The sequence below is a fragment of the Poecilia reticulata genome, chromosome 22 (assembly GCF_904066995.2).
Source record: "Poecilia reticulata chromosome 22, P_reticulata-male-v2, whole genome shotgun sequence".
Classification (NCBI taxonomy): Eukaryota; Metazoa; Chordata; class Actinopteri; order Cyprinodontiformes; family Poeciliidae; genus Poecilia; species Poecilia reticulata.
The window spans coordinates 16,485,961-16,512,447 of NC_088851.1; the positions used below are offsets into that span (position 1 = coordinate 16,485,961).

At 38.0% G+C, this 26,487-nt stretch overlaps 1 protein-coding gene across 1 annotated transcript; it reads left to right on the forward strand.

Annotated features, from left to right (window-relative positions):
• The first annotated feature begins 4,067 nt into the window (after window positions 1-4,067).
• LOC103458602 (filamin-A-interacting protein 1) lies at window positions 4,068-26,224 on the forward strand. Its single transcript, XM_008399536.3, has 6 exons — window positions 4,068-4,335; window positions 16,517-16,803; window positions 17,115-17,288; window positions 17,445-17,623; window positions 22,547-25,352; window positions 25,524-26,224. Exons 2-6 carry the CDS (start codon window positions 16,522-16,524, stop codon window positions 25,728-25,730), a joined length of 3,648 nt encoding a protein of 1,215 aa, XP_008397758.1. The 5' UTR covers window positions 4,068-4,335; window positions 16,517-16,521; the 3' UTR covers window positions 25,731-26,224.
• Window positions 26,225-26,487: the final 263 nt, after the last annotated feature.

The window sequence follows — 26,487 nt, forward strand, 5'->3', positions numbered from 1 at the left end:
CGTCAATCCCAAACTCACATCAGAAGTTATTTAAATAGATTAGACAATGCAGGTTTATGGATGAATGTATGTAGTCTATAAATTGATTATTTGTCTAGAATGGCCACAAACTTTACTCTACTGAAAGTGTATGTATTACACATACAGACTGTCTGTTGATGACAAAAAGCCAGTGTAAAAAGCAAATTTATATCAGTGGTTTGTCGATGTAGTTTCTCTGCAAAACACAAAGGGACCTTTAGACAAATGATTACAAGTTCGCAAATATTTGAGCCTGAATGTATAATTTCGACTGTGTTTGGATTAAAGTAAATCTGTAACAAATTCAGTCTTGTGCCACTAATTCCTGCTTTCAAGGTCCATTAAATTAGTTGTTTTCAAGTGCTAAAAGAAGAGTCCAAACACTTTATTAAAAGCTCAAAAGTGATATGTAAATCAGGCTCATTTATCAAACCCTCACCCCCTCACAAACTCAGCAGATACAAAGCGCGCCGCTTGAGAAGAGATGTTCATCACATTCATTGCACTCTTTGTATAATGAGCCTATATAAAAGTTTTACTTCTTAAAATGAGTGACAAAGAATACTGAATTTCTTTGTGAAATTGTAACTTTTTGAGACGTACTTTATTATGACCAGATAGTATTAAAGAAGCTTAAACTTAAACTTCACTAAGTTTCATTTTCTTTTGTTCCAGATCATCTCACAAAAACTTTGATGTGCAAGTGTAACAAATTTGACAGGGGTGAGTAATTTAGATTTCCATTGCTTTCCAGCCAATTTTTAATTTTTTTTAATTGAGATTTTATTTATCTCTTCATGGCAGCTGGCCAGGAACATAATGTTCCCTGTAGTCTCCATCTAATCTAATCTCACTCTGCTTGGACAGCTCGTTAGTATCTGTCAGCACAGCCAAAACTGAAAATGACCCACGAGAGCCGAGGTGATGTCTTAGGAGAACGGGTAAAAGTGAATGTCAAGTTGTTTTGCAAGAGTTGCAAGTGTTGGATGGGAGCTCTGTCATTACATCAGCACTGAGAAACGCTTCTGAAAACATGGGGTGATTAAAGGATCCTCTTATCAAAGATTGTGAAGGGCTGTATTTTCATTTGCCTACTAATGTATTACCTAATAACTTTTAAGATTAGCACTGAAGCTTTCAACCAATATATTTCAGTGTTTTTTCATCATCTCCTGCTGATCAGATGTGAGTCATTCTGACTGCATCATAAAAGTGATGCTACTTCAACCAGCCCTCATATCTGAAATGTTCCAAAAGAACACCGGTATCCAGGGAGCCAGACAGAACCATCTTTTTGCTTGCATTGTATGCAGAAAGAAGAAAAAAAGAAAAAAAAATCTTCTTTCTCACTAAAATCCCACGACATTACATCATTTCAGGGTGTGGGAACTGTGGCATTTAATCAAAATAGCCTTCTCATGACCTCATTTTTGGGTAGATCTTCCTCTTCGATACCACATGAACAGCATCAGGATGACTTCATTCATGAGGAAAGCGCATTTCAAACAATCAGAATTTTTCTATTTGTTTTTAAGCTTAGTCTTTCCCTCCGGTCTATTTGATTCTTAGCATCACTCATAAGGGTGGCAAAAATCCTCCAAGATGAATAAATAAGTAAAACCTTTAACACACACTCATTATTGTCTTATCTATTGTCTCTATGTTTTGTAACTGGAAAACAAAACATTACATCAGCACCACACCTAGGTGAGCTAATGGTTCTGCTTCAGCACAATTACTCTTGGGGCACATATCTGACACAGACAAAGAAGAAAAAAAAACCAACCCAAAAAACAGGGAGTGAATGTGTCCGTGCTCATCTGCCATAACTCTGTTTGCTTTAGTTTCCACTTAGAAATAAACATTTCATTTTGAGCATGTGGTGTTTCCCTCTGGTCGCTATACAAAACTTAAAGTGAAGGGAAAATGCAGACTGTGGTGCACTCCCTTGACTTCTTGCATTATGTAACCACGGCACCACAAAAATCTCCAAACTGCAAATTATAACATCAATGCATGGTAATGTAAGATTTAAAACCAGCAAGTAAATGACTGTTCTGAGGTCCAAACAAATTAAACATTAACAAATAACAGCTAACACACATTTGGGTAGGAATAAAGAGATTTTTATTTTTGTTTCCAAATATGAATTCAGTTTTGTTGCTTACATTAACACAGAAATGTCAGGGAACAGGAGATTCAGAAGTACATTCCACTGAATCTGTTAAAGTTAGCCCAATATTGAGAGGACATCATCTCTAGACTAATAACTGTTACCCGTGAGATGAGAAAAGCTTACTGCAAAGATTTGTAACAACTTTACTAATAAAAATCCTTCAGCGCCATTCATTACTTCCAACAGAGAGACAGTTCGGTCCGAAGATTTTAAGTATCCTGTTACAAGGCACCTCATTATTCAGGCCAGTTCTTGAAAGTAAAGAGTACATTCCTTAACAGTTCTAGGAAAGTATCTTACAAGTTTGAGAAAAGTGCCATGCTAAGACCTCATTTACAAGTCTAGGTCAAGGTCAACTTCATTTATAGATTAGCTTAATTTATTTGCAAGTCACCACACAATAGAACAACGTTTCTGAATATAAATAATCAATTCTGGGCAGTAAATCATTGAGTTTCATGCAAGTTCCACAAAAGTTCCGGAAAACATCTGTTCCATTCTGGAACTAAGATCTAAGATTCAGCTAAATTCAATGAAAGATTCCTGAAAGTGCTGAGTGAGTCACAGAAGAGTCCAATGCAATTTCCTTGAAAGTTACAGAAAGTATTTGTTATGTCAATTTATGTTCCATGAAAGTTCATTGAAAGTATTTGGTAATTTCTAAGAAAGTTACAGGAATGTTTCATGAATCTACAAACATAGCTGCTATGTGAAGGCTCCAAAGGTTAGTTGGAGAGCATTAGTGAATAAGCAATATAGTGAAAACCAAGGAACACAGCAAATGAACAATAACGTCTCATAGAGCACACTACAGTCTATATCATTTAAAAATAGAAAAGTAGGGGATAAATTGCAACCTACAAAGACGTGGGCATCTACCTAACGTAGCATGCCAGGCAAGATGAGCATTAAATAGAAGCAACCAAGAGGGCAATAGCACCTCTGGAGGAGCTGCAGAAATCCACAGCTAAGGTAGAAGTGAGGAAACCTGTTGTCACAACACAAATTCAGCCTCCAAATTACTGCACCGCTTCGTTCTCAGTTCAGCCTTATCCCAAATGTTAGACGATTTTATGTCTGTGTGCTGAATGAGAAAAACTGTACAAATGTGGATATGATCTCACTTGAATAATTACCATATGTTTTTCTTCAAAAGTCAATTTAACTTGAATTACCTTTTTTTTTTAAAAAAAAAGATTACAAGATCTGCTGTGGAGCTGCAAAGAAGGTCAAGCCACAAATAAATAGGTAGGTGAAGCAAGATTTGGTGTGTTTATGCAAGACTGGTCAGGGAGCAAACAAAGCTAACTGTTCCCGTTGATGCAAAGCACAATTACTGTACCCCAGCCACAGCTGGTCAAAATTAGATTGTTTTCAGCAGGCAGCACCAAAAAAGCTGCCAAATCCTTACAGAGTTTTACCACACTCAGCCCTCCCAAGTCAGCAGCTGGCAGTTCTTCGGAGCGCTACAAGAGCTCGGGTGGCTCTTGCTGTCACTGGACTTTCCCAGGATGACAGAACAGCGTTGCCTGGTTCAGCTGTCACCAAGGGTCAGCGGGGGAGAGAGTTAACGGGTCAAAAACATCCAGCATTCAGCCATCCTCAGCTGCTAACAGCACCCAAAGAGGAAAAGTTAAATATAGAGTCGGCTTCTCGGAGTCTAATCACAAAGACAAGAGAGGGACGTTGGAGTAAAAAGATCTGGCTCCGTGACAAACAACATCACACAGCACCTCTGCCTCTTCTCTCTGAGCAACAGCTGAGTGTAACATCCCTCACAGATCCCCCTCCTGTTTTTTTACATTCACACACCCATCAGCTGGCTTCTTAAGGGAAAAGGGAGGGGAGTAAAAAAAAAAAAAAAGATGTTCGCCTTAGTGTGAGGCAAAACTGGGCAGGCTGTGGGAGTGACAGAGGGAGGGGAGGGTGAGAGGGAAGTTACAGTGCTCTGTTATTGCTCTCTGCCATTCCCTTCATGACCTGAAGAAGAACAGAGAGAGAACTGGATTGTGGCGCTTGTGATGGATCTTGGTGCCAAGCTGTAGGAGAATCTATACGTAAAACACTTGACAAAAGGGATATAAGTGCTAATTTTTTAAAGAAAGGATAACTCAAACCAGGGGATACAGCAACATCAGGTAGGCTATCTTCTTATTTTCATTATGAAACTAAGTGTTTGAAGTTTTTACAGTAAGCCAGTGAAAGCAACTCTGTATTAATCTGTCATTCTAAAGTGCAGGCTGGCGTCAGTTTTATAAAGCCAATAAATCTTATCAACAGAAACTTAATCTGAGCTGTGATAGAAACTCTTCAACAACAAATGAATGAGCAGCTGTTCGCAAACCAAGTGATTAATTTGTCATAGTAATTATTCATTCAAGTAATATGTGTATTCCGGCATTTTTGAATTAATTTGCAATAATCTCCATAAGAAGACAAGTGGCTGCTGGTTTTATTAATATAACTTATGCGTTGATATTAAGAGAACACATAGAAAAGTCATGAATGAAACATTTCTGAATGATTTGCGCATGACTACATGAATAAGACCATTTAGCGCAAAGAATTTTCTGATTCACACGTGGGAGGACAAGCCCATAACTCCACCAGAGAGAGTGCTGGTGCTTCGTTGAGTGTAAGCTACATCATGTTTGGGAATGATATGCACTTGTACATGCATGCGACCTTTGCACCTCAACTCGCCCCCACACAGCCGCCGACACCTCCGCAGGACCGTGAAGCAGACTGAATGACAAACAGCATCACAGAAGCTCAGACAGCTGCCTTTTTGTCACATTACAAACTGCAGTGCACTTTTTACTAGAACTGGAGACAAACAAAAACAAAGTATTGCTTACTTGGGAAGTGGAAAACAAATAAGACATGATTTTATCTGAGTTAAGAAATTTGAAAAGTTTCTGCATTTGCATTCAGCTCCCTTTACTCCCGTACCCCAAAATAAAAGCAGTTGCAACTTATTGCATTCAGAGTTCACCTGTGTGTAATTTAATCTCAGTGAAGGCCTCAGTCGTTTGTTGGAGATCATTAGTGGATAAACAGTATCGTAAAATCGAAGGAACTCCACAGATGTACAGATCAGGGGTAAATATATGGTATTGGGGTTATCTTTAAAACAATCTCCCAAGCATTCAGGGTGCAGAATATAGATAGAACAAGCATGCAAAGACTGATAATTTGGGAGAGTCATACTAATAATGAAACGTGGTGGAAGCAACTTACTGCAGGGATGCTTTTCCTAAGCAGGGACAATGAAGCTTGTCAGAATTGATGAGAATAAAGATTTAATTTTGAAAAAAAAACAAAAAAAACAGTGAAAATCATGCTTTAATTTCCTTCCACCTTTACAATTATGTCCTCCTTTGTTCTGATCCATCCTGTGAAGTCCTGCTACAACACATTGGGGTTTGTGCTTGCAAAGTCACAAAATGTGGAAAAGATCAAGGGGACTGAATACTTTTGAAAAGGCACTGTAGGCCTTGACGAGCTGCAGAAGGAGGACATCTTTCATCCTGAATATTTTCGGGGGGTTGTAGTGACGCCAAAGCGAATTCCATTTCATCCGCATGAAGTCATCCTCGTCTCAGAAGGGATGCATGGCTCCTGGGAGTCGCAGTTTGTCAAGCAGTTACATCACCTCGTCTCAGTAAGCCGAAAAGAAAATGTCAAGTTCAGCAAGACAGGAGGCTGCAAGGGTGGCTCCCACCCTCTGCAGCTTACATGGCCGCAGAGCACTCAGTGGTATAACAAGCAATAACTCAAAACAGAGAGAGGTGCTGCGGCTATATTTGCTTATTAACATTTTTGTGCTTGTCTAAGCTTTGCTTGAGCAGAGTTTGTGTAGTTCAATCAGCTAAATGGATGTCTCGAAAGACAGATTTGTGAATGTTTACTGGACGCTTATCAGGCCCTGGTTGAACATGAATCAGTCTTACTGTAAGTCAGTGACGTGGACTTTCTTTGAACTGAAACCAACATGGATAAAAGCTTGGAAGTTTGTCAGAAGCTATTGATTTTAGGGGCATTAAATGTGTCGCTGGCTTACCTCACAGCATTACAATACCTGTGAGTCACCTGGGCTTTTTCTTGTAAGGTGGCATAGTTTAGCAGTGACATTTGCTTTGCACCTTCCATTCAAAGCAACAGCTCACTGTAAGCAACTTTATATCTTCTTTGGATGTACTCTATCACTTTCATGGTCTCAGTTTGTTTGTTTTTTTGCCTCATGCAGATATATGGGTACTTTCTCATGAGGGTTTGTGTTCTTCATAGGTATAGGAGGAGGAGCTTGTTGCTGTCAGTGGTGAGGGTCCTCCCTATATGTCTGAAGGGCCTCACCAAGCAGCTGTCGGCGACACATGCGCAGCTCTCGTCATATAAGAACCTCCAGTCTTTAAATTCCAAACATACAGTTTGGACACATTTGGAGGTTTCGCAGAACAGTGGCACTGGTAACTCATGTTTGACATGGTTAAAAATAAGTCCCTGAACTCCATAGCAACCCAAGATCTTCCCAAGACCATGTGATGTAAAATAAAGCATGTGCTGTTGTAAAAATTCTTTAAGACTATCCAAATGTAACTATTATCTATGTCTTCTCTAAAGACAGAATTTTAAACCGGTCGCGATCTGTAATGCTCTTCCTGAAAAACATACAGTTTCGAATGGCTACATTCAGCGTTGCAGAATCATATTGCAAGTATTTGTTCCCTTGCAGATTTTTGTTTCTCTTTTTTTTATGTCCCGCTTAAATAATTAGGTTTGTCAAAGTAATGTTAACATCAGAAACCTAAGCAAATACAAAATGCATGATTCATTAAAACAAAAGCATAATCCAAGTCAGTCTGGTTCTAAGTGGTAATGGCACCCTATGCCAAATTACTGGTAATGTCACTCTTGGTGCTGTCCTCCCATCCGCACATCATCTCACTACCACTGACTGTTAGTATGATGTGCTTTTTATGAAATGCTGTGTTCGTTTTAACAGAACACACACTTTTCCACTTCTTTCTCCCCAGTAAAGAGAATGTATTCCCAAAGGTCTTAAAGATCTTTGCGATGTTTGTTTTGGCAAATGTAAGGAGAAACTTTTTTTTAAAATTTTTTTTTTTATCAGTAAGGATCTTCTTGGAACTTTTCTTGGGTGACATTTTAGCTCAGTGCGTTTCTTGTTGTTAATTCATGAACACTGATGGAAACTGAGGCACAAAAGGCCTTAAAGTCCTTTAGTTGCTGCTCTGGTTTTTTTGTGACCTCCTGGATGAGTAATTTGTGGAGTGATTTTGGCAGGTCTGGCACTTCTAGGTTCCCCACTGCTTTGTCCATTATGAATGATGGTGCACTGCTCACTGCGCTTCACTACACTCTAAAAGCCTTAGAAACTACTTTATAACCATTTCTAGACAAACGGGTATCAGTGCATGACATGTTGCTTTTTGAGATGTTCTACACCTTTGTATGTTTTGTTTCCAAGGATTAGTTTACAATTTACCTGTAAATGAGACACTTCATGCCTGCTTTTAAAACACACAATTTACTCATTGTGACCTGAAAATAGAGTTTTACAAGCCTTAGACAACAATATTTAGTGTAATTCAGGTTTCGTTGGGGTTGTAATCTATCATAGTTCATTCCTAAATGGGATCCAAAAAAAATGAAAATATGGTCCCTATTATGGATACAAATAGGCTCTGTCTCCTTAGAAACAAACAAACAACAAAAAATAACAACAAAGAAACAAGGGATGACTGGAGGCTGCTTGTGTATGTTATGTGTATGCTGTAAACTGTTCCTGCCTTTCTATCAGCACATTACAACACAGAGAACACAACACGTCATGTTTCATGTTACTTTATTTGATCACTTAAACTTCCACCAAAAGGAGAAAATTGCTTCCATATTTCTCCCATCCACCCTTTCAGAAGCATTTTTGTTATGCTGACAGGAAATGAGTCAGTCATGACTGACTGAGGGAACTAATGGAGGTTTCACCTTTCCCAATAATGTTACACATAATCATTCAGAAAAGAATAGTAGGTCTCTGATAATTATTGCACTAAATGTTTTATTTTTTCCTATGAGAGAATCATTCACTGCTTACTAATTTATCTTATACTGATCCAGCTGGAAGTAGTGCAACAATTTGAAAATGCTGTGGAAAAGCAGTAAATAGCAGACAATAGTACAAGCATGAAACAGTACAAATTGACACTTTCAAAACTTTGATTGGCTGTGGTTTGGAGATGTGTGGTGGTGGTTAACCAAGTGTTAAATTATCATTCCAACCCTTCCAGATAAAGACACTGTGAGTTAAGCGATAGGAAAAAACAAACAAAAAAATGTCTCATTTGAAGTGAGAATTTCTCACCTCTAGAGGCAAAATTAAGTTGAATTATTTCAACTCATCATTGGTTGGAATCATTGTAGAAGCTATGTTAATCACTTTTTTGTGTACTCTAGACTTATATTTCCTCTTTAATTCCAAGGTACTAATAGCAGGGAGTGTTCACGTTGTACCTTTAATACTGTGTATTATTCTGCACTTGTTTAGTTTTTAATGTTTAATTCTAAAATATGTGGATTGTTACCAACATCACACATGCTAAATACAGTCCTATGAGTGAAATGTCCATACCCTTTCAACCTTGTCTCTTCTTTAGGCTGCAGCAACAACCCTTAATATATTTTGGAAATGAAAGAGGATGATTGAGCTATATGACAATATAGCTCATATAGCTATATTGCAACCATAGATATATTAATCATCTGAAAAAAGAACGAGTATAGCACAATTCCATATTGGAGCCTGCAAAAGTGATTTTAAAACTGTCTGAAAGAGAAATTTGGCATCAACTTTAAACTTGTGCACCTAACTTTTTCATTTATTTAAGCAGCATGTTTTATTATGGGTTTGCAACAATCATTTAATTAACTTGATTTTGACTGGCACTGTACATGAATAACACTTTAAGACCTGACCTGTAGTTGAGTTTTAGAACAAATGCACGACCCCGTGATGAGTTTGACTCATCAATAAGTTGCATTGCTGTTTCTATTTATAACTCTTCCAAAACTTGATATCTTACTTGACCTTCGTAATCTAAACATAATATCTGCATCTGGTCTATAATAATCTACCACTTTATTAGCTGTATTAGCTGGTTTACATGTTGGGTAAAATGCATTTAGAATTGGAAGTGCAGCTTGATTTGTTCATATTACTCATTATTTATAATATCTCCTTTATTATTCCTTTTGACTGAAAGACTGAAGATAACTTAGCTAACTTATATCTATGGCTCCCACTCTTATCAATGTTCATCAATCTTGATACTTGTTAGTTAATAAAAGACTCAAGATAATTTAACTTTTGATCTCAGATTGTCTATGCAGGACAAGTGAAAGAGCTCCACAGCCGGAAACGTGGATAAGACGGGCCTATTTTCCCTAATCCACCAAAAACAGTTTCTTTGCTGGAAACATTTCTCCCTGAAGGTGCAGAAACAATCAAAATCTTGGATTTTAGAAAATGAATGACCCAAATCTGAGGGATGAGTACAGAACATAGTTTATAAACTGGTAGCTTGAGCAGGGAGTAAACAACCAGGATTTTGATTTTGAGAGTAAACTTTATTGGGTAAGAAGATTAGTTCCGATGTAGCAGCATTTTTCTTTCTCAGAGCCTGAACCAGACGAGAAAACATCTGGAGACTTGCATGATTATTGCAATGCTTGTTAACATAAAGCTTAGAGAAATGAGACTGGTGATGCTCATGGGCATCAAAATAAAAAATGCTGATCAGAGCTGGAGCAGAAATGGCAGCATCCAACCTGAATGCTGAATGTAGCAACCAAATGCTATTTTTACTGTTTTTATTCTCTACTGTAGGGATTTACAGCCAGCTTAGCACAGAGCCATTTTAAACCCCTAAAGTAAAATTTCAGCTGGATACATAACCATTATCCTACTATTGGTCAACTATTTCATACAACAAAAATAAGTAATTTTGACATTGACATTTAGAATGTGCATTTATAACATAATATCTGTTGCGAGGGAAACCCAGAGTAAAACAGAAACACATATTGGGACGTATTAACAACAAAGCCTAGAATTCAAACATAGGTCTTGCTTTGCTCATTAGGGAAATAATAACTGCTGAAGCTACAGCTTCCTCCAGTAAGCAGATCAGTGACATGAGTAAATTACTACAAGATGAAACCCACCACCTGAGCTGACATTTTGCTGCAGCATGTCATGTCAGTGTTAGTTTGAGTTATTATAGCAGCGAGCTATTAATAGAAGTCACGGTTACATTAAGACAAGCTGTAAAGGTTTGAGTTTTCACCTTTGAGTCTCGTTGACAGTTCAATTTGGGTAAAGTAAAAATGTGTAGTTTTCCACAGTTAAATCCAGCCCCCCTGAGGCTGCTGGAAGTCTTGGCAAAGCAGATGACCACCAAGCTTTAAGATCAGGCTTCATCCTTGCATGCTCTTGATTTTTTTCAATATCAGGTGGATTGACTTGGAGCTTCCTCTCTCATCCTAAGCCAGAATTTTGATTGAAATTCCCACATGTTGGCAGACTGGTGTGTTTTTCTTCTTCTCGGTATAGAACATCTTAAACGGGCCACATTGTCACGCACTCACTTGGAAACCTCATTCTTTTCCTTGTTTGATATGATTGTGGTTGTGATTCAACCAAACAACATGAGCTAAATATTATTTTTATTCTTAATGTTACATTCTTTCAGCTGCTTTTCTTGTCTTTCAACGCTAGAAAATTCTTTTGGCTTCACCCTGTCTTTATTCCCCGCTTGTCTTCCTGAAATAGTACCCATCTGCAAGTTGAAGATGCTGCTCAGCAACATTTCAGATTTCAATTACAAATGCAGTGATCAGAGTTGAAGCTGTTTTCCAGACTATTCCAATATAAAGGGTAGTGTGGTTTCCCCCATGGTCCAACAACATGACTGTTAGGTTAAGTGGTCACTCTAAGTAACCCTTAGGTATGAGTTTGTGATTTCCCAGTCATTTGTCTTTGATTTGCTCTGTTTCGTCCTGTTACTGGCAGCCTGTTCAAGGTTTGCCCTTCCACATTGGACTTCAGTGTTGGAGATGGTGAAGAATTTTCTGACTTTCAAAGTTAGTTGACTTTTGATGTTTAATAGCATTTACTGTATAGTTATTTTAACTGACCTAAAACAAGATAAATTTGGTCTGATTTAATTTCAGACAGTAAATAAGAAAGGTATGTCATTTTGCTCAGTGTACGTAAACTTCTGGTTTTGACTGTAACTGGCACAGAATAACTTTGTGAAGTGGTTATCAAATTATGCTCAAACAAGTTTAAAAGTAAACCAAAATTAGGAGCAAACAAATCTTTTTTTAGCAAATGTTAGCTTAGCCTCCCTTTTTTAAGCCTTGGATTTTAGGCACGTGCTTTGGTGGGGCGCATATATAAAAATACTCGTATGTGACAGCTGAACTTGGGACCAACCTCCTTATAGATCTGGGTTTCAATTTAAATTTAGACTCAGGCCTTGATTGTAGTCTTTTGATGGATTTGAGGAACTTCTTTCAAACTAAAGTTGCATTAGTTGCTAGCTAGTCAGCTGTGGAAATGGTTTAGATGCCATGAATTTGTGTTGTTGGTGGGTTGGAGTGGACTCCAGAGGCTCTGCTTTATAATCTACAAAGACACTCAGTCTGGCATGAGTGTGGCATGCCAGACTGGAATGCAGGCAGTATGAGGCATAGAAATCCCTATGCTTCATGAATGCAATGACCAATCAAGATGGATCAGACAGTTGAGGGATATTGATCACAATTATTTGCTGGACGATAAATGTGTTAAAAATGTCTTGCAAGAAAAGCCTGTGTGATAAAGGAACATTCCATTTATTTGTACTTTGAAGTTTTACTGTACACAGCACTGAACATTAACTTTTACTGTTATGGCTCTCAGTTGCAACCAACTCATTGCCCTGCTTGCTTTGCTGAACGAGTGACCCTGCAAAGTGAGACGGCCTGTTACAGTAGTTCTTCTGCATCTTTCTGGCTTTATTCCACAAACTAAAAATAAACCATCGAGTTTCCAAGCCTGCATCAGGAATTTTGCTGCTTGTGCTCGGGCACTTTGCCCAAATGGGTGACATTACAACACACGTTTTCCCATTTGATTACACCTGACCATTTTAATACCCTGCTCTATCTGGGAATGATTCAAACTCCCTGGTATGACATGAATGCTGCTACAAACACCTTTTACAAACTGGTGTGCTACAACCTTAGAAGCAATGCAAACTAGCCTGTAGCTGAAACTAATAGTTATAGTTAGGAATTTGAGACTGAAATTAATCTTGAGCTATGAGCTAAATCTTCTTGAAGCCACTGTGAACCTACTAACCTTCCAGGACTGACATAAAGATGGTAATTGAGGAGTTAGGGTGTACGTTTCCCTCTTTCTTTTTTTTTTTACAGTTTGAAGTGAAAGACTCAAGCAATGTTGCAAAGCATCCTTTGAAGTCTTACTGAAAAGAAGTGAAATTAGAAGAGTTGTGCTTCAAGCATCATTAAATTTCACTGCTTTCTTAACTTCCTTGACCACTTTCACACAGAAAGATAAACATTTCCCTTCATTAACCAAAAAGTAGTAAAAGACTCCCCTTTAATCTCTTTGAGATTGCAAGTGAGGAGTCTACTTCCTCTTTAGTTTATTCTCTTTTTTTTTAGAATGCTTTAGAATTTGCCTGACATTTCAACCAGTGGAAGAGGCCCGGCCTAAATGTTATGCATGTTCTTTTGGGAACATTCCTGACTTTACATGAACTTGTTGAAATTTTGATGGCAAAGGCAGTGTGCTTTGGTGGACTAGCAATAATCAGTAGGTGTCGCATGTAAAATTATTTTTAAAGAGTGAGTGCTCTTGTCATTCAGATATGCTCATTTAAAGGGGCAGCTGAGGAACCTTGAAGTGAGATGTTAATATGTCACCTGAATGAGCTGCTGTAAATGATTATGAGCAGTTAATATCTCACCTGAGTGGCTAAGTCTCCCATTGGCTTTATTTAATAAAAATCCAGAAAAGCTGGTCCCACAGGTTGAAGCTAACAGCTATTCACGTCAAGACCAAACTAGACTGGTATTAACTTAAAAACAACTTCAATCTCATAATGTCGCAGAGATTTGCACAAATGTTATTTTAGAAATCTTCAAACTGTAATCATGTTTGACTTAGGCGGTTATTTACATAGAAGCAGATGATTATTTGCAAGTAAAATAAAGGTAGGCGGCAGGCACCAATTATCTTGTTGTGTGAACTTACTGGTACTAAGAACCAGAGCATTGCAAGTGTTTTTTTGGATAGAGTAGTTGTCTAATACAAAAGTAAGTCAGGTCATCTGTATTTATAATACATAATGTAAGTTATCTATTACAGGTAAAATATTAACCACTTTTAACAACATTTCATGACAAAAATGCTGAGCTAACACTTTACGTGCATATTTGATGTTTTCCTTTACGCTCTTTGCAGTGGAAGGTCACTCACCTCTCCAATGTTTAGGGTGGTGTTCCATCAAATTTGGATGCCAAATCTAGTTCAGCTGTTGAACTAGATTTAATCAAGATTTTAAAACTGACAAAATGTAAAAGATGTATTTACTGTTGGAACCAGAAGTTTACATACACTAAATAAAAAGACACAAAAGCAGTTTTTCTACACTGTGATATGAAATTAGAATACACTTTTCTCTTTTTAAGTCAATTAAGATTAGCAATTTTATTTCTATTTGCTAAATGCCAGAACAATGAAAGAGAGATTTTCTGTAGCAATTTTTGCAACTTTGCTTAAAGTCATAAGTGTAAATGCACTAATATCACTCAATGCAGGACTTTTAATGTCATATCTTTGGAAGCTTCTGACAGGTTTATTGATAATATCTGCGTTAACTAAAGACACACCTGTGGATGTAATTTAAGGCACACCTAACACATTGCATCCTTGTGTAACATCATGGGAAAGTCAATAGAAATCATAAATTGGGTTCATTCTTGGGTACAGTTTTCAGTGGCCTCAAGTTGCCTCGTTCAGCTGTACAAACAATTATACCCTAACAAGATGGGAATGTTCAGTCATCTTCAAGAAGGAGACAGGTTCTGTATCCAAGAGATGAACATGTTTTGGTCCAAAATGTGCATATTAACCCAAGAACAAAAGTAAACAAGCTGGTGAAGATGCCAGCTGAAGCAGTGTGGAAGGAACCCCAAAATGTTTGGCCTAAGTCATACAGTTTAAGGACAATGGTACCAAATACTGATGAAGTGTATTTAAGTTTTTGACTTTGAAGAAAGTAATAAAAATTTCCTTTTAAAAATGATTTCTCATTATTCTGGCATTTAGGAAATGGAACCCCCCCCAAAAAAAACATTAGTACTGCTAACTGACCTAAAACGGCAAACGTGTTTTTATGATTTCAGGTCAGACAGTATGAAAAAAAATGCATATGTTTCTTTTTATATAGCAATAATAATGCATTTTATTTGACAGCGCCTTTCAAAACACCCAAGGACACTTTAAAACATTAAAAACACAAATTAAACAGTAAAGAATCTGGCTGCAAGACATAAAACCATAAAATAACAACACAATTAAAGAGAGAAGGCTAACTTGAACAGATGAGTTTTGAGTTGTGCTTTGAAGGTCAGAAGAGAGTCAATATTACCGGTGTCAGGGGGAAGAGCGTTCCAGAGTTGGGGAGCAGAGTAAGAGAAGGCTCTTTTCCCCCTGGTGCACTGAGGTGGAAATAGTGTAGGTAAGTGTCTGGTTTCAACTGTAGCAAAACACCAACAGGCTGTGAACAGAGACAAGAGACTAGGTCAATTTATTTAGACCCTCTTGTCACTTGATTTACTCTCAAGATTCAGACAAAAAGTTTTCCTGTCAGCAAATAGGACTCGTGAGCATCACAGAATCATTTCCAGACTAAAAACACCCAACATGAGAAACACAAATCTTGTGAGCTGATTTGACGCATGCAGAAAACAGTTACACACTAACTGGACTCCAACAACACACAAACAAATCTTTATTCCAGAGATAGAATAAAGATTCCATTTGGTATTCACATTATGTTTGCATCTGAGTAAGTGTGTTTGTCATTAGTTTAAAAGTAGGTCAACCAGACTGCAAATAGGGAGTTTTTGCAGGGAAGTTACTTAAGGCCAAAGTCATAAAGCTTTCTGTAAACTTGTGACAATGCAGTAAAATAATGAGAACAACTGACTCAGATTTACCTTTTCGCATTTCATGATGTTCAGAGATGGGCAGAAAGTAGCTACTCTTACTGAATTATATCTACTTTTATTTTAAAAAATGTACTATACTTCAAGAAACAGTTTATTGGCACCATACTTTTTCTTCTGTTTATGTAATAATAGTTTTACTCTTACTTCTGTACAAATTCTGTGTGCCTACAACATTCATCCCCATTTACATTGGTGCTTCTAAAATAAAATCCAGTGCAACCAACTGTCCTAATTAGTAAAGAGATCCTAATTTTGTGTTGCTTAATTTCAGTATAAATGCAGCCATTGTGTAAGGGTTTTCTGGGTTTGTTAGAAAACTTTAGTGATCAAATTAGAGACAAACCTGCACCAGAGGACACTGTGGTGAGGTCAGACAGAAGGTTGAGGAAGGATAGCTTATAAAATAAGATCCTAAACCTGGAATGTCTCACAGAGATCCATTTAATCCATCTTCTGAAAATAGAAATAGTAAGGGACAACTTCGAACCTACCAAGATATGGCCACGTACCTAAATTGATAGGGTAGCATTAAACAAGCAAGCAGCTAAAGTCTGAGGTAACTCTGAATAAGCTGCAGAGATTCACACTCTACAAACTTTTTTTCCTTTGTGAAAGAATGGTAAGAAGAAAGTTACTGCGGATAGAAAGCCACGAGAAATCTTGGTAATGGTTGTGAAAATAAAATGAAACCCAAATAAAACCTTCTGGCCTAAACTAAAATACTAATTGGCAAAAGGCTGACACATTATTCCCATGGTGAAACTGAGGGTAAAGTAGATATTATTTTCTTCAGGACTAACAGGGGACATTAAAGTTTATGTTTTAACATAACAAAATGTGAAAATGTTAAGGTAGTGTGTTTATGAAATGAGCTGAAGTTAAAAAAAAAGCATGAAGAGGAAAGAAAGTTTTAGAAACAAATATATATTTTGTGAATAATAAAATAAATATGTTCTTCCAACAAAATTTCTTCTTCTTCTATCCTCAATCCAGGGAAGATGAGGTCCAAAGGCAATGGGGTGGAAAGCCAAAACAACGGGGTCCTTGGTGTTCCACCAGGTGACCATGACATCAATGAAGAAAAGGACGTGGGTCTGCCTGTGAAGACCCTGAAGGTCAAAGTTCAGCAGAAGGAAGGTGAGGAGGAGGTTGAAGTGATCTCTGATAAAGAGAAGCTGCTGTTGGATTCCACAGAGACTGGAGACAAAACAGGAATCATCACAGATCTGTCCAAGCAGGATCTGCTGAAACTGCTGGGAATCATGGAGGGTGAAGTTCAGGTAGGACATCTCTTTGTTTTTTCTGAGTCCTTTACAAAGCTGGCAACAAACAACATACCTGGAAATGTCACTGTGGTTGAATGCATTCATTTTAGGTGATTGCGGTGCAATTTTAGCACAATAGCTCTATCTTGTGGTTGAAAATGGCAGTTTAAAATGCCTAAAGAAACCACAGATAAAAGGTATGCTCCTGAAAATATGCTCTGTTTCAGACTTATTTTGAGGAAAAAAAACATTCAAGTGTTTAAATGTATTTCACTGCATAGACTGAAATGAAATATGATATTATGTTTGTATCTGTTTGCTTTCAGGCCAGGGAAGATGTAATCTGCATGCTAAAATCCCAACAAACAAGTCCAGAAAGCCTGGAGTCACAGTACGGATGTGCCGTACCTGCCTCAGCCCTCACAGCACTACAGAGGGACAGCTTCATCACCGGTGCAAAGCCGGATAATCACAGTGTCTATCAAAAGCCAATGGTTGAGGTTGGAATGATTTCTTTACATTTTTGCGTTTTGCACTCTTCTAACTTTTAAACTTTCCGATTTAAGAGTAAATTTAAACAACTTTCAGTACGAGTTTTCTCCTGATTTGAAACTAACCACCGTTCTCTCATGACCTGCTTTGTGTTCATGTCTCAGCTGAAACGTCTGCAGGACAAGCACAAGGACACATACCGGCGGATGCTGGGTCAGCTGCTGCTGGCCGAAAAGTGTCACCGCCGCACCGTCCACGAGCTGGAAATAGAGAAGCACAAACATGTTGACTACATGAATAAGAGCGATGACTTCACAAACCTCCTGGAGCAGGAAAGAGAAAGGTGAGGGGGGGGCTGAGAGGAAACAACTGCGTGCCGTGACTGAGGCAGCTGAGGTCGGCATTGGATGGCTTAGACGAAATGAAAAGCTTCGCTGAATTTATTTTTTAAAACATTTTTGTATTTTATCAGGATTTTAATCTGAAGGACCATCACAAAGTAGTGCAGTAGAAGGAACACAATCATGGTTTTGGCATATTTCAAAACAAAATTGAAGAAATGTGACATGCATATGCATTCAGCCCTCCTTTCTATGCCCTTCAAAAAAGTCTCTAAACCAAAACCAAATAGATTCTTCAAGGCTTCACCCATGTCTAATTCAATCTCTATATAATTACAGCTGTTGTGTGATGGACTCAGACAGGTCAGGGTGATAAAACAGTATTCCTAGCTCTGAACAATTGAGAGAGCAATGTCTCATTTACACTCTAAAAATAAGTTTGGCACAACTGCAGCGATACCAAGATATGGTCATACACCTCAACTGACCAGAACGTCTGAGAATGTGTGAAAGATATCTTCGCCAAGCTGAAATGTGTGGCTCCTGAGAGGATGAGATTACTGGAGGTCCGGTTAACAAAGAAGATGAGAAAGTGGATACAGGGAGAGGATGAACAGATAAGAGAATTAATAAAAGGTGACGTCATTAACAAGTTCTGGAAAACAGGCCTCCTGGAAGGGGTCGAAATTGATGAGGAGTTGACTGGGGAAGCAACTTCCAAATAAGGATGTTTTGTCACATTCATTTTGAAGATTTCACTGAGCTAAGGGAACTAAGCACAGCGGCAAGTTCCGGATAAAATGTGTTATATTATAATTGCAAGCAAAAATGTTGCAATCTATCAAGTTTGAGATTGTTTTGCTGACTGAAATGTTGCTAAAGGAAAATAGTTTCCAAAGACCAGAATAGGTTTCTGAAATTCTTACTGTTGGCCAGCAGGGGGTGACATTTATACGGGGAAAAAACTGTAAACTACAATACAATAAACGTACCTGTCATGTAGATACAATGATTGTTAAATTCAATACTCCATAATGGCTGACTGACATGTTTTTATGCTGTTGTTCAAGTATCAAACCGATCTGTGGATAAAATGGTCTCATTCTTGCAGAGGTTGGTTTCTGTTATTCTCAAAGTGAAGAGGCTGGACAAATGCAGTGGATTAGTCCTGAGTTACAATCTCCTCTACTGCTCCCATGCTTGTTGTATTAACTTGTCTATAGACGTTTTCTATTATTAACGATAGTTTCAACGAGGCAGGCCAAAAATTCCACAATAACAGATAAATTAATCCAGTAAAATTATATATATATTCATAATAATTGCAATTGTTTAAGAATTATAATAAAATCTTTCAGTTTTCTAATCAATAATGTGTAATTAGTAGTTTTAGGTTTTTAGTTTATGTTTTTATGTGAAATATCAGAATTGTCCATCCAGATGTGCCCTGTTTGGCTGATATTAAATATCTTTCCATAGTTTAAGCATTACAAAAGCTCAAAAGTCAAAGTCAAAATGTGGAAAATTCTCTTCAATTCAGTTTTGAGGAAAAAATCCCAAAGTGCAGTGCTAAAACCTGATCTTGTTCATATCTGAGCCTATGTCAAAAGATGGGCTTGAAAAACAGTTTCAGTAAGTCTGAGACAAGAACACATTTCAATCATTCATTTCTGTTTTGACATTTTGCTCTCAAGAGAACATCGTGGTCTCACACTTGTCAACATGTTCCTCACCAGACATCCGAAAGTGAAGAGAGAAGGTTAGTGGTTTTTGTGCCAAGCATCTGGAGGAATGAAGTGATTGGGCATAGAGGGAGCTGTTTCCGAGTGGGAGCCATCAGCCATTAACGCCTTTTCAGACAACAGAGCAATTTATGTGTCAGGAAGTGAACATCTTTAAGGCGGACTGCATGTGGGTTGACAGAAGAGACAGCTACAGCTGAAGGGAGTTTCAGAGTCACGCAAATGAAATAAACATTTTCCTGACCTCTTCATAATCCTTAAACAAAAAATTTTTTCAACTTCTTACAGTCCGCTTCAGTATAGCACGCTATTCCTCACATCCAAAGTTTTCCTTTTGGACGAGTCAGTATAACTATTCAAATTTTTTTTGGGGGGGGGGCTGGGAGAGACGTAAGCAGTTCCTTTGAGCAAATTCCCCAGGGAACATGAGATGGAATGTTGTTTCGTGATTTAAAAGAATGTTTTTCAATGCACATGCCAGCATGTGGATGACACCTGTGTTTGCCGTTTGTGTCACGCACACAGTTGTCTAAGATATTGAGATCATTATTTAACACATTACTATGGAGCCCCCAAAAATATTTAAAAAGTATTAAAATAAAGTTGCTCATTGTTTAAACAAGGCTTATAAATGTACACTTTCCCTTTTTAGTGTTGGATATTCCATAGCAGGTAATTCTTTCGTAGCAACAGTAAACTACAGTTCTTTTAATGACCTGACCATTAGTCTCAGATAGCACTGACATCATTGCTTCAGTCTCTTCCAGGACAGTAAGTTTAGACTGACGATTCCTTAAATTTAAAACCCATCTGACCTTGCAAGTATGAATTTTATGAGCAGCACAGATCTACATGGTAACTTGCACATTAGCCAGGGTTGGTAATCCTAACTGGCAACAAAAGCTACAACTTATTTTGCCTAGTAATAAAGTGCAAGTGGAAAGAAAAGGATAAATGGCTTTTAAAATATAAAATAAAATAAAAAAGTCTAGTTAATTTGTAGTAACTTATTTTTGCTCTCTTTACAAATATAAGGCATTTTCAGCTTTACTTTTTATAGAGACTAAAATATTTACCCATTCTTCTTTGCAAAATACCTCAGGCTCAATTTGACAGAATGTCAAATAAAAATTTCAGGTGGATTTATTTCCGGACTTTGACTAGGTCATTCTAACGCATAAATATATTTTGATCAAAACCATTCCATTGTAGTAGTGGCTGTCTGATTAATGTTTTCCTGATGGAAGCGGAACGTCCATCTCCTTTTTCAAACTTTCACGTTTTCTTCCAGGATTGCCCTATATTAGCTTTCCTATTCCTTAAAAAAAAAAGAAAAAGAAAAAAAAAAGGAATCCCCATACCCTGACACTGCCACCACCATATTCTACTGTGGGAATGTTGTGTTCAGGGTGATGTGCAGTGTTAGTTTTCCACCACATTTTTGCTATATGGCTTGTGGTGAACTGGATATGTTAAGGCTTTCTTTCAATAAGGATTCTATTCATGGTACTTTTACATAAGACACAGATTATTGGAGGGAAGAGCTGATAGTTATGCCCAGTGACAGATGATGCCACCTAACCCTTATAAATCAGTGTTAAGTGGGACTGAGTACTTCTACAAAGCACTCGTTGGATTTTTATTTGTGAACTATTTCTGAAAACCTTGTCTCATTTTCTTTCCTCTTTGCAATTATGCACCATTTAAGTAGGTCTATTAAATAAAATCCCAGTTAGATTTATTGATGTTTGAGGTTATAATGTGACAAAATATTGACATAGTTAAGGGGTATGAACAAAAGGACTGTAGGTGATTAAGGATAAAAGGGCACTTAAAAGTTTAGTTTTGAGTTGCAAACTCTGCTGAATTCTAAGACCAGAAATAAATCTGCCTGGCAACAGTCTAAGCATCGTGTTACCTAAGGTGATTGGTTGTACTTTTCTAGATGTTCCTCACCTCAAGGGAATCATTCAGCTTATCTGGTTTCCTCATCACAGGGAAAGCTATTGAATTTTCCCCTGAAGTTGAGCTAATGCACACATTCTCTTCTTCCTTCTGTGCTACTCTATCAAAAGATCTCCTAACATTTTTCTACACTTAGATGCAACTTGATTTCACCAAACATGGACAAAATGCTGATGTTTTATACTGTGTTTAATGGTTAATCTATTTAATGAATTGGCCTCATAGTTGCAGAATTTTTGGAAAACATGCAAAACTGAAGGGAGTTTTGTTGAACACTTCCTATGAAGCAAGCAGTAGTTCCACCCCCTGTACTGTGTTCACTGCAGAGCACCACACACTGTCACACACATCGCTATCTATAGCTGTGGTTACACCACTCACTACAGGTTCCACAGAGGAGCTTAGCTGTAGTTTCTTTTCCTTTTTATACTTCTGAGAACATTATTGGAATGTCACAGTAACAAAGTCAGCAGGAAATGGTGGCTTCAGCATTTTTTCAGCACTGTGATAACGATGGCGGCAAAAACTTTTTTTCTTTTTTTTTGCTTGGAGAGCATCTTTAGTTGGTAAGTTCTGAATGGGCACTGAAGTGCTGGCACAAGTTACCTTGAACGTTTAGTGTTTGCTAAAGACGCCTAGTCTTCCTTGTTGTGTTATTGCCTGTTCTAATTTGGTTCATTTTGCAATGCAAAAACTGTCCACTTTGAATAATGTATTAGACTCTCCCTGGAAGTGGAGATGCAACTGCTTTGCATGCAATTTGTTGGAGCCAGCCCAGTATGAAAGCTGGGCATGAGCAGCATAGAAAGAAGCTGAGAGAAAAGACCACAGCTTGGTGAGGGGGCTGTTAGCAGAACTTACACTCAGTTTGTGTTCAGAGTGTCTATCTCATCAGCAGGAGGTAAGCAGCACTAAGGATTGGGGGGCAGTAGAGCAGACTTTTACATTTCACTGTGCTCTTTATTCTCAAACTGTATGCTTTCATGTTGAAATCCTATCTTTAGAAATAATTCGTCTTAATGGTAGATTCACTTGATTTGAGTTGTAGCTTATTAGACATTTCCAAGGTGTATGCTGCATTACAAATTAAAAGTTATATCCAGACATAATGAAACATGTTACAGTCACAGATGACAACTTAAAGTTACCTTTGAATATACTTAAAATTTAAATTTATTAAAACAACAAAATCGTTGTTTTGTTTTTTTTCTCTCTTAGACTGAAGAGATTGCTTGAGAACGAAAAAGCCTATCAAACAAGGAAGGAGAAGGAGCACTCGAAGCGTCTGGCCAAAGTGCGAGAGGAGCTGGTGAAGCTAAAGTCATTTGCATTGATGTTGGTCAATGAACGGCAACAGCACCTTGAGCAAATGGACCAACAGAGCCAGCGGGTTCAAGAGATCAGCCTGCAGCTCCAGCAGCGGGACCATGCCCTTAATGAAGCCAAAGAGCGTGCTCAGGAGGATGGTCAAAGAGTGCAAAGCCTAGAGGCTGAGCTAAAGGAGAAATCTTGTAGGATCACCCAACAGCATGAAGAGATGAGTGCCAAGCTGTCCAGTCAGGAGCTCCACAATCGTCAGCTTAATGTCAAAGTTTTGGAGCTTACACACAAAGTGGAGGAGCTAGAGGAAAGCAACAAGACCTTGAGAAAATCTGACGAGGAAATGCAAGAGTTAAGGGAGATCATCAGCAAAGGGGAGTATGGCAGCTCTAACTTGATTGTTGAGTTGGAAAACCTGCGAAAGAGAGTGCATGAGATGGAAGGAAAGGATGAAGAGATAACAAAAACAGAGAATAAGTGTAAAGAGCTAAGAAAGAGACTAGAAGAGGAGAATAGTAAGAGCAAAGACCTAAGGCTGGAAGTAGAGAGGCTTCAAAACAGAATGATGGATTTGGAAAAACTGGAAGAAGCATTCAGTGTTAGCAAAGCTGAGTGTGCACAGACACAAACTGCTTTAGAAAAAGAGAAAGACCTGACCAAAGAGCTGTCAGATGAGGTTGTAGCTCTCAAAATTCGAATGAAGGAGCTTGAGTCATCAGAACTCAAATTGGAAAAGTGTGAGTTAACACTGAAGGATGACCTGCGGAAGCTTAAGTCCCTGACAGCTGCACTAATGGACGAACGAAAGACACTGGTGGAAAAAGTAAAGTCAGAGGAAAAGAAAAGAGAGGATTTGAGCAAGGTTGTTAAACTTGAGCAGGGTAGGGTAATGGAGGTGACCGAAAAACTGATAGAAGAGAGCAAAAGGTTTCTAAAATTAAAATCTGAGATGGAATCCAAAGTTGAAACTTTAACCAAAGAGAAAGGGGAGCTCAGTACTAAGCTAGCTTGTCAAATTGATCAAACTGAGGATCTTACGTTCAAGATAACCCAAATGAAAAGGAGGCTAGACATGTTTGAACAAGAAGAAAAGCTATCTGCGAGGAATTCGGTTATGTGTGATCTAGGAAAAATCACTGATCCTGAAGGGAAAGACAACAACAAAGTTAAAGAGTTAACATTTGAAATAGAGAGTTTAAAAAACCGTCTGAAACAACTTGAAGTAGTCGAGGGAGACTTGATCAAGACAGAGGACCAGTATGATATTTTAGAGAAGAGGTTCATGACTGAACAGGAAAAAGCAAATGATCTTTCCCAACAAGTGGAAGAAATGAAGAATCAGATTGCACGAAACAAAGCTATTGAAAAAGGGGAAGAAGAAAGCAGAGAGGAAGACCTCCGACAGAGATGCAAAAGAGAGGAGGTCAAAACCAGAGAACTACAAGCTGATGTGATAGCTCTCAAGGAGAAGATCCATGAACTGATGCACAAAGAAGACCAACTATCTCAGCTGCAAGTGGACTTCTCTGTACTACAACAAAGATTCTTAGAAGAGGAAGAGAAGGCCAAGAATGTGGGTATGGAGGTTTTTCATCTGACCAAAGAACTAGAGTTAGCTAAACGCCAAAGCCGGGCACTTCGACCCAGCTTAAATGGAAGGAGAATAGTGGATGTGGCGATCACATCCACTGCAGTACAAACAGAGCCATCGCCTACTGAGTCAGGAGAGGAAGATACACCAGCTGTGTTTATCAGAAAGTCTGTTCAAGAAGAGAATCACATCATGAATAACATCCGACAGAAATGTCTGAAGAAGCCTGAAAAAGGTAATGCAGTTGAGCGATGCTCTTCATCTAGTGGTGATTTTAGTATTAAAAAATCCTGGATTCCTTGGATGAGGAAAAAGGACAACACTCTGCAAGAGACCAACGTGGAAAAGCCTCTCGTTATCAATGGGGAATCAGTTTCTTCTAAATTGACCATGCCTCAAAACCAAGGGCAACCTCTACACATCCGGGTAACACCCGATCACCACAACAACACGGCCACACTGGAAATCAGCAGCCCAACCACTGATCAAATTTTTCCAAATGCAGCTCCCCTTAGCCCTAACCCATCTCAACCAAAGTCCAGAATTACTATCATTCCCACCTACTCTGTGCCAACCACTCGGAGAAAGACTCCTACTGGATCTCAAGGCCCTGCAAGAGCCAAGTCCCCAGTCACAATCACAACCATATCTAGGGCCAAATCTCCAGAAGCTAGCCGGAACTCTTCTTCTACCTCAGTAAGGCCCCTTTCCCCAGTTTCGGTTATGACAGTGAGCACTGCTGTAGCGCCTGATACATCTGCCTCCCCAGAGCCCCAGGAGATGACCATGGGCCGGGCCGTGTTCAAGGTTACCCCTGAGAAGCAGATGGTCCCAATTCCTATCAGAAAGGGCCACAACAATGCAAACATCATCACCTCTACAGATGAAAACAAGATTCATATTCATTTAGGTAACAGTATCTCCCCAAAGATGATAGTCAGACCAGTAGCTAGTGTAGCAGAAAGCAAAGAACTGACCCTGTCAACGGGGACAGTTTTACGTTCACCTCGCCAGATCACCACAACTGCTACCAGGAATGTGCAGAGTAAAGTGACAAGCAGCATTACAATATCCAATGTGACATCCACAACTTCAAGATCCATCCAAAGCACGGTACGTTTTAGTTTAAGACAGATGTTTTTAGCATTTAGTAGCTACATTTTTTTATGCTTTAAATGTTGTACCTTTCTTTATTTTATGGTTAATAAAAAAACAAAAATCTTATACTTGAATATTTTTTGTCTTTGTTTACATTGAATTATCATTTCTACTTTTGCAAAACAGATTGGCCATGATATCCAGTCACCTCGCACAGGACTTACCCGTATACCAATGTCCAAGAGCCTCAAGACAGGAAAAACTGCATTAGGATCCACAGGAATCTCAAGTGGAATGAAAGTTGAGACTCGGACAGAGAGTCAGTCCATGAGGGTTGAAGTCAAAAAATCCGCTGTGAATAGCAATACATCACACAATGGAGGGAAATTGTGAAAATACAAATTGTCTGGTCTATGGTGATAAGTCCCTCCGATAAAAATCCCTGATTTTCCAAACAAAACAGCTGTAAAAACTGCAAAACGGAGCAAAAAGTATAGTTTTATATTTCTTAACTGTTTTTTTACTCATGTCTCATCAATTACTGTCTTTTAGATGTGAAATACTTTATATGAAAAGAAATGGTATATCTGTGATTGCTATGTAACTAAGTTCTTTTGCTTTTACTGGTTGTCACAAATGTTTTTTTTTAAATATATGTTTTGTACGACCGCATTATAGAAAATATGCATTGTTTTTGGTAAATTAAGTTTTAAGAGTGCTTTGGCTTGTATTTTTGGGTTCATAATTTTCTTGCTGTAAAGATATTTTTACAAAAGCATTTTTAATAAATATTATGCAAGAGAACAGTGTAAAATTATCATTCTTATTATTATTACAATGATCAAATTATAATTACAGACTAATTTTAAATAAAAAAGGCAATGGCAGTTGTGTTCTTTAAATCACTTGTGACAATGGCCTAATTAAAAAAATAAAAAATAAAAAAATACATATATATATATATATATATATATATATATATATATATATATATATATATATATATATATATATATATATATATATATATATATATATATATACATAATAGGACTTGTGCATTACTAACAGCAAATAGGTTGTCCACAACAAGTTTGTAATTTCCTAATGAACTTCCGATGTTATTTATCGATTTGTCAAGTAGAATCCT

What these genes read in the sequence shown, in the direction of transcription:
- LOC103458602 (XM_008399536.3), top strand. Translation starts at nt 16,522, where the DNA reads ATGAGGTCCAAAGGCAATGGGGTGGAAAGCCAAAACAACGGGGTCCTT. An exon ending in TCATGGAGGGTGAAGTTCAG is followed by an intron (nt 16,804 to 17,114) that starts GTAGGACATCTC and finishes GTTTGCTTTCAG; the next exon opens with GCCAGGGAAGATGTAATCTG. An exon ending in CAAGATCCATCCAAAGCACG is followed by an intron (nt 25,353 to 25,523) that starts GTACGTTTTAGT and finishes TTTGCAAAACAG; the next exon opens with ATTGGCCATGATATCCAGTC.